The 13836-nt window shown below is 40.2% G+C and overlaps 1 protein-coding gene across 1 annotated transcript in view; it reads right to left on the reverse strand.

Moving 5' to 3' along the window:
• The window catches only part of grik4 (glutamate receptor, ionotropic, kainate 4), a 180982-nt gene extending 167576 nt beyond the window's left edge, over positions 1-13406 (reverse strand). The window contains exon 1 of the mRNA XM_030066859.1: positions 13323-13406. Within this exon, the coding sequence (XP_029922719.1) occupies positions 13323-13404 (82 nt within the window). The 5' untranslated portion in view covers positions 13405-13406. The remainder of the gene's footprint in view (positions 1-13322) is intronic.
• Positions 13407-13836: the final 430 nt, after the last annotated feature.

Consider the following 13836-nt stretch of genomic DNA (forward strand, 5'->3'; position numbering starts at 1 on the left):
TACATATAATGGCAACATCCTATGAGCTATTCTCTCTTTGGTGTACAGTGTCACAATAATGTTGCATGTAAAGGCACTGTGTTCATGTGTACATGACTGTGAGCTGTATGTGGTTATTGAGGGTTGTGTATTGTTTGGGATGGTGCAATCTTTGTGAACAAGGATTGAGAGAGCTGGAGTGCAAGCATCTCAATGTGCTTTTATATATGACAATAACGTTTAACTTAAAGTTGAACGATTCGACAGCTAAACTGCTGCTCATGTCTGTCTTTTGTGTAAACATATGACAGAGCACGACAGCTCTGAAGATGTTCACAAAGAAACCAGCCTGACCAGCAGTAAACATGTCAGTGAGCTCTGCTATCAGCTGGGCTGGTCATTCAAAAGCATCAAAGCCGTGAGCTGTTATTCTTGAATGAGCTGATGTCTAGCAAACTCACTGCTCTCAACACACGGGTGTAGAGAGGGGACTTGAACAGAGACAGCTAACTGGACATGATTGTGTTTCTCATGTGCAGAGAGGAGCTTAGGCTATGATAAACAGAACACCACCTGGGCAGAGGCAGATGAGAGGTCCTTGTCACTGCTGTCTTCCAATGTCCACATCAATCATCCTCCCACTGGGGGTGGTAGAGCTGGTGGCAGGACATTTAAGACCAGGGCAGATTGGCTCGGCCCAGGAGGGTTCATTCTACTTCACTGTCACTGTCCCTGTCACTGTCCCTCTCTCAGCTCTGGCAAATGGTGGAAAGGTCTAGATTATACAGGGTTTACATAGCCTTATATAAGATTGAAATGATAATCCCATCAGTAATCTTATTTTCTAATCTTGTAATCTTACAGTAAATAATTGCAAATCATGTTTCTTTTTTCAACATGTAGCATATCTGTGAACATGTTCCTAGACAAATGTAAAGCCTGTGGAATTTATGATGAGTTACTGTAAATAAATAATTTGATTTGTAGCCAATGTGGTATTCCATTATACAAGTTATACTAGCGCAGTCAATGTTTTATACATTCTCAAATCAATGTCATGTGACCACTGTATTACTGTAGGTCTGCACCATCATCTGGCCTAACTAATCTGCAAATGAATGGCCATTCCAGCCACTACATTTGCCAAACAACAGATCAGAGAAAAAAAGTTGCTCAGCATACCTAGCCAAGGCTAGCTGCTGGGCTACTGGCTGGTCCTAGCGGGAAATGTGGCAGGAGCGGGAGGCTGTTTTTGGCCCTGATATATTCAGAGAAGACCAGACAGTGACATTACACCAGCCAGGCAGGACTCAAGGGGCAGCAATGTTAAATACCATCTCCTGGAGCGCAAATGGCAGGGAGTTTGTGGTGGTGTGTGGGGTATGTTTGTGTGTGTGTGTGTGTGTGTGTGTGTGTTTGTGTGTGGGTCTGTGTACGCACACATGTGTATGCCTGCCAATTGTGCATATATACACACAGACAGAGCACTCATACATAAATTGCAAAAAGACTGGCACTGTGTGCTGCTGACATCAGAGGAGGAAAAAAAACAGGCCAACAGCCTAATTAACCATCAACCATCTAACATTACTGGGATAAACATAAACTACCATGGCCGTGCAGGTGCCTTTGTACAATCAGGCAGAAGGTGGGAATATAGACATTAAGCAAAGACAAGGAGGTATAAAAATGTGTTAGCCTGTTATCTAACAGCATTCACATGCAGGGAAAAGCATATTGATGGCAAACAAATAACATACTGGACAGGCTTGGCTGAGTGATGCTCTGTTTTATTTAATTAACAAAGCCAGCAATATGAAAGAAAAAGCCACAGTGGAAACACAGGAGGAAATAAAGGCAGAAGAAAGTAGTCGGGAGTCAAGTGATGTGGAGGGATCAAGGCTGTGCTGAGAGAGGTTTAGGGCTAAGGTTCTAGAAAATGCCCCATCTTTATATGTTTGTGTTGCACAAGCTAGGATTACGTGAAGGTCGAGGTTTGAAGACCATAATACATAAACCATCCAATCCAACCTCCCCATATCCATAGTCTATTGCAACTGATCATTTCTAACATGTAGGGACAGTAAGCTAAGTATTATAATGAAGTGCTGTCTCTCCTCTCTTTTCTATTGTGTTACGCACTGTGATTCTGTTTCACATCATTCATAACACCATTGTCCAAAAAAGCAGAAATGCACACAGTACAGTATTTAAGGAACATTTGTTTCAAGTTTTCTTCCAAATCCTGCAGAAAATGAGATTTGAGAGTGGCAGCTGAAGTAGCTCACTGTGTTACACATTATGAAGCACCACTACATCTCTTTTGTTCAGGTGCAAATGTAGAAACAGTTTTCTCTAAAATACCACCCACCCACACACTTAACAGAATAAAATGTGATACATGTATGCCATATATACACAGTCCCTACAATTTCTCCCTTAAGAAAGAGGTCTGTACTTAAATAAGAGATGGTAAAACCTTTGGTAGATAGGGAACTGGTGATGAAGTCCTAAGGGACATGCTGACAATAGGAGAATAATTACAAGCTGGTGGAACTTTATGTTACTGAAAGACTCCAGCAGGCACATACAACTATGCCTTCTCTTTGCAAACTATGCCCCCTATAGCCTCTAGACTTTGTGCTTGTTCCTGCAATGGGTATAAGACTACTGATGGTCCGTGCCTAGTGTCCATTCATTTTTTGTTATCACATCATCCAAAAAAAAAAAAAAAAAAAAAAAAAAAAAAAATGCATTCTTTAGCTTTTCCATGTCTGAGGTATCACTGAACCAATATTTTCAGATAATTTTCCCTTTCGTCAGTGTGAAATGGAAAAAAGTCATTCTCAGGTGGACAGGGCTGGTTGAGTTTGTTTTCTGCTTCAATGTGCTATGCTGCAACAGGGGCTAAGTTTACCTACAATTGATGCTGGATAGGAAAGACTGCTTAAAATGGCACGATTTAAGAGATTGGAGTTTTGCTAACCTTTTTTATGTCACTAAAAGTTTAGATATAAAACTTATGCCATTTGATTAACATAAGTAGCTACATATAGCTAACCTAACTAGATAGCTAACAGTTCCTTGCTCCACTGAAAGTTGACAAAAATAATACTAAAGCTGTTGGGAAGAAGGACAGTGGATAAACAAAAACCAAAAGATCACTACACTACAAACTATACTACCTGAACTATGGTTGAAAAATGTGTATTTCAAACCCAAACATGGGGCTGAAATAACAGGATAAACATATAGGAGAGCATGGAAGCGGACATTGAAGACAGAATTCCTCACATGTGTAATGGAATGGAAGAAAATACTTAAATGGATGATTGAGGTCTCCTCTTGCCTTATCTGTCAGGAACATGCATTTTAGGACGACTGATAGTAGCAGTTGTAACATACAACAAATCTCACATCTCAGTGCTCTCTGTTGTGATAGATCTCTGCTTCTATTGGCCTGATACTGTGTCTGCTCTTGTGCTGCTGTTATAAGCACCTTGGGGTTGTCCTTCAGTCCAGCTTTTGCAGGCCACAGGTAGGATTTCTAAATGTCACTTCTGCAATCTACTGGTGGTACATTTCATGGAGAGACTTTACTTGTCATGACATCTTCTCTCCTTGTTCTTTATCCATATTCACTACCTGCTGCAGGTCTAAAATATTCTCTTAGCAGTTTATCCTCAGGTGTGATTATATTGGTGTACACATGGATACTTTATGTTTCATTTAGGATGGTGTCTTTAATGCTCTTTATGTCTCTTCTTTCTGTGTTGTGTACAATCTCAGAGTACTGGACTTTTGGTGGAATCCTGCATGGCGAGGAATTTATGGGTCTTGATGTAATTTGCTTCCATGTCCTCACAGGACCAGCTCACTATTACAGCTGTGTACCTGTTGATCCATAGGACATAGGTGTCGAAGGCTTGGATCTTACTCTCTTTAAATTGAACTGACACTTGAGAACTTGTCCTACTCAGTGGAAGTGTTGCTGTCTTGGCTGTTGCTGTCTTTCTTGCTGCCTTACCATGGTTGTCATGTGACTGAGTCATCTACAGGTACTTGTAGCTGTACTATCTGTTGAGTGGCCCTCTGGTAGTTTCGCACCTTCAGTCCTAATCATCGTTCCGCTCTTGACAACTATCTGTCTATGTGTCTTGGGTTTGAGTGACTACCCAAATGTCTAATTGTTTAACTGTTTTAAATGTCTAATTGTTTAACTGTTTTAATTTTGGCTTTAAGTATTGGTCTCCACTAACTCACTGAGTTCTTGATCAAGGCTTTATGTGTCTTGCTGTGGAGATACAGGTTATTGGTGAGTTGTTTGATGGTGCATAATCATGCCCTGCCTTGTGTTAATGAGTCAAAGTGGGAGCCTTTTTTGATTATCTGGTTCTTTTTTTTTTTAACCAATGGGTGTGGGTCATGTCAGGGCCTGGTGCTTCCAAGTTATGTTACTAACAATTTGCTGGATACCTGCTACTGTGATGGTGACTGGTTCCTACTCTTGGAGTTTGCAGTGGTCCGCTTATAGGTCTGGTAGCCAATGAGCCTTGATGATATGTAATGATTCTCTCTCCCATATGATCTTCCAGTACTGTTCAATTTCAGCTCTTGATAGGTTCTGCTGTTGGTATGTTACTGTACTGCAGTTGAGAATGCACTTTGGATGGTTATCTGGAGAACGGAGCATTTAGATAGATAGATAGACAGATAGACAGATAGACGGACAGACAGACAGACAGACATAGATAGATAGATAGATAGATAGATAGATAGATAGATCTTTATTGTCACTGCACAATCATATACGGTATAATAATGCAACGAAGGTCTCCTCTTGCCTTATCTGTCATTAGGGCTCAGTACTTTCGGTGTAGGGCAGAATAGAAAGCATCATGCAACCTGCTAGTTGAATAGCCGAGTCTCTGATATCAGAAAAATGCAACAGTCACGGAAACACTTGTTGGATGCGATGTGCAGGCACAGTTCGTCGATTTTTTTAGTTATGGACCTGGCGTTGGAAAATGCTGGGAGACGGCGGTTTAAAAGGTTGTCTTTTCAGCTGTGCTAACACACTGGCCCTGCAGCCTCGCTTTTGTTTTGTTTTGGTGTCCTCCGGAATGTCCTGGTAGCGATGAAAGTCCGGTGAAATTGGTATTTCGCAGCGTAATCCCAAGCTCAAAAGGTCCTGACGACTGTACGCATACATTGCCCAACATATGGTGGCGTTTTCAGCTAAAAACACAACCGTTCACACATACAAAAACATATAATACGGCACCGAGAGTGGAGAGCTGTAAGCCGCTGCGTCTATGCGCGCCACCATGGCAACCCCATATATCAACTTGGACTGGTGTATCTTTTCACTTTAGCTGCCAGTGCCACAAGCCTTTTCATTTTTTTTAGCAGTCTCCAGGGCCTAAGTGGATATACCACTGTATTTTTTCAGCTAGGATCTGTCATTGATTATTACCCCATTTTGGAGTTGAGGCAGTTTACTAAGTTCCCTGTATGTTGTCTTTATCTTACCTTCCAGCTTCCAAAGAGGCCTACCATGGGATTGTGAGTAGAGATCAGTGAAGCCATAAAGTCAGCAGGTACAGCGATCAAGTCAAATAACGCATCAAGAAAACAGGGGGGCATCAGCAGTGGTCAAAAACATCAATCAAAACACGGAGGGCAAATATCTCCAGGATTAACCAGTAGACTGACAACAGTTCATAATGTTGAGGCTCTCAGGAATGGCACCATCTGGCACTTCCAAAAGGCAGTTCCCAAAGTTAAGTCTACACAGTTCTCTCCCAGCATGCTTTGATAACTCATCCAATGAAGTGACAAAAATAAATGAATTGTGACTACAACCATGTAATAGAACTTCTCAGGGGGAAAAAATAATTTAAACAAAAAAGGGAAAATCAAGACAAACTCAAGATTATGGCACAAACACAAACAATCAGGCTCACTTGCTGCTTTGGATTGGGCTTGCTGGCGTTTAGGGTCTTGGGCTGTATTGATTATGTGTGATAGAATTGATGTTTGAGCAGGATTTGCAGGATGTGTGCTCTTTGATTACCTGTTGTCTTTGTTTTTGTTGATGACTCATAGCATGTTGCAGGCAGAATATTTAAAGTGTAGTATTTTAAGTGTTGTGACAGATGGGAGGCTTAGCCAGTAATCAGACAATTAAGTTATAATTCTTTTGGTACATTTACATTTTAATGGCCTGTCTGAGTGACATCTCTCATTTTGAGTGAATGCATTAGTGCTTTTGATGAAAGGACACTGTGTCAGCAAGACTATGTGTAATCCAAAACTGACTGAGTCAAGGCCAAAAGTAGGAAAATGGAACATGATTTGCTTAATTTGTCATCAACACTTATCTAAATGGATATCTACTGCAGCTTTAAAAAACATCAACTACTGCATCTGTCACAGTGAGTTTGTGAGTGAATCTGATAGTATTTTGCTATTCCAATATATTGTCTTGCTATATTTGCTTTATATTTGCCTTATTCCCAGTGGTGGCTGGTGGATTTTTTTCAAGGTAGGGCTACATAAAAAAAAAAAAAAAATAAAATCAAGCAAACATGTAAGGTATCATACCAGTATATTTATGTCAATGAAAGGCATTTTTAATTTGCACAGCTGAATGTTGTAATGAAATTATAGACATTATAATATAACTAAACAGTCTAATATAATAATACAATATCATAATAAGCTATTATTATTATAAGCAGTTAGCCAAGCCTTTTTGGTAAACCAGCTCCTACAAAATGACCTGATATATTGTCTTCCTCTGGCTTTTGATTCTTGCGCAATTTTGATATAAGGTTGATCAGGTCCAAGCTCTTTTATTCTTTACTTTGCTCGCGGTGTTCTTCTCTAAAATGGCATAATGTGCAGTGATTTAACTGAATTTTCTTTTTCCATAATGAATTTACTGTCTGTTTACTTTTCACTCGCAACGCTCGTCATCTTCCTCTTTCTACTCTTCATTCATTTGTGATCGCATGTGTACCAGTATGTCAGTCTCACCTATGAGGTCTACACTGGTCACTAAGTATATGATATTTAACTTGCTGGATTGATCATTTAAAATATACTACAGGATATATTTCGAAGTAGTTTTTATTCAGGTCTACTGCATGATGTTGGGAGTGGCAGGGCGGCACCGAGCGCCGTATATTGGCCGGCCGGCACTGCTTAATCCTCTGTATACACTATATTACCAAAAGTATTCGCTCACCTGCCTTTACTCATACTATGAACTGAAGTGCCATCCCATTCCTAACCCATAGAGTTCAATATGATGTCGGTCCACCTTTTGCAGCTATTACAGCTTCAACTCTTCTGGGAAGACTGTCCACAAGGTTGAGGAGAGTGTTTATAGGAATTTTTGACCATTCTTCCAAAAGCGCATTGGTGAGGTCACACACTGATGTTGGTCGAGAAGGCCTGGCTCTCAGTCTCCGCTCTAATTCATCCCAAAGGTGTTCTATCGGGTTCAGGTCAGGACTCTGTGCAGGCCAGTCAAGTTCATCCACACCAGACTCTGTCATCCATGTCTTTATGGACCTTGCTTTGTGCACTGGTGCACAGTCATGTTGGAAGAGGAAGGGGCCCGCTCCAAACTGTTCCCACAAGGTTGGGAGCATGGAATTGTCCAAAATGTTTTGGTATCCTGAAGCATTCAAAGTTCCTTTCACTGGAACTAAGGGGCCAAGCCCAGCTCCTGAAAAACAACCCCACACCATAATTCCTCCTCCACCAAATTTCACAGTCGGCACAATGCAGTCTGAAATGTACCGTTCTCCTGGCAACCTCCAAACCCAGACTCGTCCATCAGATTGCCAGATGGAAAAGCGTGATTCATCACTCCAGAGAACGCGTCTCCACTGCTCTAGAGGCCAGTGGCGGCGTGCTTTACACCATTGCATCTGACGCTTTGCATTGCACTTGGTGATGTGTGGCTAGGCTGCAGCTGCTCGGCCATGGAAACCCATTCCATGAAGCTCTCTGCGTACTGTACTTGGGCTAATCTGAAGGTCACATGAAGTTTGTAGCTCTGTAGCAATTGACTGTGCAGAAAGTTGGCGACCTCTTTGCACTATGCGCTTCAGCATCCGCTGACCCCTCTCCGTCACTTTACGTGGCCTACCACTTCGTGGCTGAGTTGCTGTTGTTCCCAAACGCTTCCATTTTGTTATAATAGAGCTGACAGTTGACTGTGAAATATTTAGGAGCGAGGAAATTTCACGACTGGATTTGTTGCACAGGTGGCATCCTATGACAGTTCCATGCTGGAATTCACTGAGCTCCTGAGAGCGGCCCATTCTTTCACAAATGTCTTGTTTCACAGTCTGCATGCCTGAGTGCTTGATTTTATACACCTGTGGCCAGGCCAAGTGATTAGGACACCTGATTCTGATCATTTGAATGGGTGAGCGAATACTTTTGGTAATATAGTGTATGTACTGAGCATTTCCATTTGTTATGTACAGGTTGTCTGTTGCATTAGTGTGAGAATGCATATATTTTTTTAACTTTATTTTGTTAATGACTGAGTGTCAGCCTGCATGCTGTTGAAACTGCTCATAACTAGCACCCATTTTTGATGCTATCTGTATGAGTCCATTGCAGGTGCACACAAGGTCAAAGTGTGAATAAACTACAAACATAATGCAGTATTATCCATTATAATTTGTACTCTGCATCAAAGTACAGCAAATTACACTATCAACAGGCTCCAGACAAATGAATTGAAAGGGATGCCACTGACCAAGTTCAAAAGGTTTTATGAACTGATCCTGTATGTAAGCCAAGCCATAATAAACATGTATAATACCTGCTTGTTCAGTGAAAATGGGATGTATTTCTTATACAAAATCAAGGAGGCTTGTAGTTGTGTAGTTGATGTGAGACAGTCAAAGTGTGACACCATCACTAGCTACTAACTGCTGTGTTAACAAGCACAGTTACTCATGAGCTAATAGTTACTGCTACTACTGTGCATAACAGAGGAGAACAGGTGCAGCTGAGTCAATCAAACGGGGGTGGGAGAAATAAAAACTCATATTCCAACTGGATTATCCACACTCTTAAGTATTAAAGCAGCTTTTAGTCCCTCTATAGTAAAACTGAGCTCTTGACTTACAAGAAATCAACCGATACGCCTCTCTCTGCAGTTTCTCACAATGTTGTTTCCTACACCCACTAAAAAGTATATTATGAAAAATTATGTATTTTAGCTGTTTTGATTTGAAGTATTATTTATAGTTTACAGACCAGCGGGACCTTAGTGCTGACAGAAAGGTACACAGGACCTGCTTATTCATTTCTAATATTAATGATTTCCAGTACAGCAGCACACTAACATTGATAGAAAGGCATGTGCTCTCTGGTTGTACACTCAGATTCTTTTCATGTTATTTACTGGATGGATTTTGGTGTGTTGTGCTAACTTTGCTTGTACATAAAACTGTCCTTAAATATTTAGGGAACTCTTTTTTTTTAGCATGTGTTTTGTGGGATCAAAGACTTTACATTCTCCCCTATTTGCCCCATTATGTTGACATGTGAGAAAATCATTTTAATACAGGTAAAACATGAGTTTTACTTTTTATGATTTACTATAAAATATTTATGACTGTGTTAAATAGACTATGAGATGAAATGCATTGTGACATCTGCAGTGCTATGTTGTACAGTGGTCCCTCATTTATCGCGGGAGTTACATTCTAAAAATAACCCGCAATAGGCAAAATCCGCGAAGTAGTCAGCTTTATTTTTTACAATTATTATAGATGTTTTAAGGCTGTAAAACCCCTCACTACACACTTTATACACTTTTCTCAGACAGGCATTAACATTTTCTCACTTTTCTCTCTTGTTTAAACACTCTCAAAGTTCAAACCTTCGTAGAAAAATAAGTCCAGTATTATAGAATGAATGCATTCTGTACTGTACAGAAGACACGGCACGGAGGAGATTGATTGACAATGGTCTACAGTCCCTTAGCCAATCAGGACGCAGAACACAAAGTGCTGTAAAAAAAAAAAAAAAAAAAAAAAAAAAAAAAAAAAAAGCATGCAAAATTGCACTAAAAAAAATCTGCAAAACTGTGAGGCCGCGAAAGGTGAACCGTGTTATAGCGAGGGACAACTGTAATCTATTAACCTGCTGTTCTGGCCTTCAAAAAATATCTAAATTATCTAAATTATCAATATCCTAGTGACAGGAATCTTTAAATTAAACAAACCTGTGTATATTCTGCCTGGCTCAAGCTTTAACATATGACAGCAGCTAAGACAGACAGATACCTGTTTCACTCCAATGTAATTATGATGTGGTACACTATAATGCATCTTACAAAGTGTATTATATTTAAATCAGGTAAATCAGGTCACACATTCAGGAATATCTCTGCATACAAGCAGGAAAATTCAACCCCTCCTAGATTGGCAGTTTGGCCTTGAAAAACTGTGCCTGTACATCTGCAACTGACAAATGCAAAGAACATCAAATTATTAGTCGTAAGAAATGTTCACTGGCAGGTTGGCTGACACTCATAAAGCCCACTGGAAAATCCAGTTAAAAATGTCCAAATTATACTAGTGCTACAACAGACATAGACACAAATGAACTTGCTTAATTAATTTGTTAAATCCATTTTCACTATTAATATTAAAAAATCCTTTAATATAAGGGACCTCTTTTTTCCAGTACAACACACAAAAGACTAAGCCCTTCAAAGAAAGCAAACACATTAAGTTAGGCAAATTCCGTTAATTTGGCAAACTGACTTGAAACACAGTTTGTGACACAGTAGTTTTTAATGTTATAAACGGCAACATATTGTGGATTCCACACGGTCTCTTACTCTACTACTTGGTTGTCTCTTCATCATCCTCAGACGACAGCAGAGAACAACATATTTTAAAATGCTTTCACTCATGGGAGGTGTCACTCATCAGGCACTTTAAATAATTTTCAGAGAGCATCTCAGGCATCAACACCATTGTTATCACACAGAGCACTCGATATAACACAAGACCCTTAACAGCCCCTAAAGCCATGTTTTATTCTTGTCCCATCTGTCCAGATATAGACCCGTAATGTGCAAAAAGCATGCTCAACAAACTACCATCGCAGCATCAATTTATGTCTGTGTGGGTGGTGAACTGTGAACATATTCATATTTATTATTTTTCAAATTCATAGTCTATGTATTAAGTTATTAAAGTGATTCATATTCGTTCCCATATCATGGTAAATGCTGATTCACCAACATCCACCAAACTTGGTCCATTAACTCTTTCCTGGTCACAAGAACGAGACCTTCATAGGGAGTGTACTGCTCCAAAATGAATGAAGTAGATATAGATTGGACACAATTTTGAGCAGTGACCCAAAACTGAAAAAAAAAATTGAAGAATGCACAATGCGTTTTTACGGTACAATACGGTTTTCAAAATGGTGGAACTATTTTCTGTTGTAGCACTGCCACTGTATCACCCTGTAGGTTGAATATGGGGGTGGGGTGGGGGGTGTGGGGCGGGGTGTGTGGGGGGGGGGCGTTGGACGTCCTCTCGCTCGGCCCTCTCAGTGGAGACACGGCAGTTGAGAGGGCCGAGTGAGAGGACGTTCCTGTAGTAGTTCCTGCCTCCCAAATACTACCAGGAACCTTTTGGTGGAAACGGGCCTTAAGACTAGCCCCTGTAGGATTACTACACTAACTCACTGATAATTCTCTGTGTAAAGCAAACATTTCTCTAGGGACTATTTTGCAATGGAGAGACAGTTTCACTCCACCCAATTTCATGGTGGTGATGGAATACTGATGTGAAGAAAGTCTGAATCACTGGAAAAAATCACCGCTATGGTCCTTTAAGATATCAACAACTGTTTACAGGCATGGCAGAGGTAGCTAAGTGGTAGCTAATTAGATTTTGGTTAGCCACAAATATCACATGTCAATCAAACTACAGAAGGTGAATCCTAAAATACACATGCAAAACTTAAAACTCTCCAATGTACTGTAATCATTTCCAGTGGTGTTTGTCCACGTAACCTGAGCCTCCACTGCAGCACAGCACACAGAGAACAATGCAGGTAAAACAAGCTCACCTCAAACCTGCCCTGCCCACCTGAGATATACATTTTGCCAGTTCATACAGACATAAAGGAAAAATGAGCATCAGTGTGGCAATATCCGTTCACTGATGCTGTTTGATGTGATAAGGAAAAATTATTGGCCACTAGGCACAGGCATAATTGATTTATCCACAAATTATATTTGCTCTTCCACTACTGTATTAATGTAAGATAAAACAAAAGCATGAGCTGTAATTAAAAGTATATGAAACGTGAAAAATTGAAAGCTAATTAAAGGAAAACACTGAGCACCAGTGAACCTTGCATATCAGCTAGATCATTACATCCAAGCAAGATTAAAGTTCTTAACAGAGTACATAGGTTTAAAATTGAGATGTGGAAACTTGACATGTTTTGATTGCTGTGATCCTCAATCAATATCCAGTAATTGTCAATAGCATAATTTATGGACAATGTTTTCAACTCTCAAAAACATTCAGAAAGGCTTTTATTATGGCTTCTTTTTCAGTCAGAGTTGTTCACTGTTTAGTGAAGGCAATAAAAGTGCAATGAATATCACGGCAAATGAATACACAGTAAACAGGAAACAAAATATGACACTTAAACTTCAACTTCAAATTATAAATAGCCAGTTGAGATGAGTTTTATGAATGCCTATGGTATATCATGGCAAACTGCTGATCATAATTACCCTTAGCTTGCCAATAACTTTATGCTAACTCTTTTAGGTTGCAACCCCTACGACTTTCTGTCTGCTCTGAACAAATGTATTTTTTGGCCAGGCTTGTCCCAGAATATTTCAGAGCCAATTTGGACAGCGTTATGTTCAGAATTTATTTCGCCTTCTGAATAGCTTCAACACCTGACTGTGACTACGCTGTTGTCACCAGCAAAGGAATTTGATCCTTTCAAACACAGGTTTTCCAGCCATGTTCCCCATAAGGAGTTGGGAAGCTCTCTCTATCAAATCTGATCAGACATTTCAACTCTGCAATTTTACTTAAACCCAAACTAAACATCAAACAGGAAGACCAATCACAGAATTTTTACTAAGAAAAAAAAATACTGAGAAAAATAAGTATTCCATGTTTATTTGCATTTTTTGCAAGCTCTTGAGTTGTGATGTCCCTGAACCAGTGAGAAGAAAAAGAAGACCCAGGGCAATGTGTAGGCAGCAGTTTTTCCTCACTGCTACCAGATTGAGATTCAGTCTTGCAATTTACCTATTCTGAAGGAGAGCGGGCCACCGGAGGTGCTTCTCACCCACATGGCTAATAAGAGCAGAGGCGCCCAGGCTGCGAGCATCTTCTATGACTCCTCATGGGTCCTGCCCCGGGGGTGCCCCTGTCACAGCCACCTGAAAAATACACAGACAAGAGTGCAAAATTGATTAAACACGAACCAGCAACAGGATGGACATGTCACACATTCAGGCCAATACAGAAGCATTCTGACTGACCTGCAAACTCTCTCTCTTTTTCCCTCTCTCTCATTTGCCTTTTCTTCTTGTGTGATAAAGAATCACAAAAGCACAGATGACCTTGTGTACTGTGATGCAAACCCTTTCAGATCTGTCATGAGTTAATGAATGAATTCAGCGGCTATCGGTCTGGTCTTGCACTGTTGAACTACAGTACAACGAACAACGTGGCCATGTTTAATATCTCTCCATGTCCCTTTAAATTATTTGTCAGTCAGAGCACTGGGTCAGCCCTTTATCACAGAATGTATCTGCAT

Source organism: Myripristis murdjan, chromosome 13, assembly GCF_902150065.1.
Source record: "Myripristis murdjan chromosome 13, fMyrMur1.1, whole genome shotgun sequence".
NCBI classification, from domain to species: domain Eukaryota; kingdom Metazoa; phylum Chordata; class Actinopteri; order Holocentriformes; family Holocentridae; genus Myripristis; species Myripristis murdjan.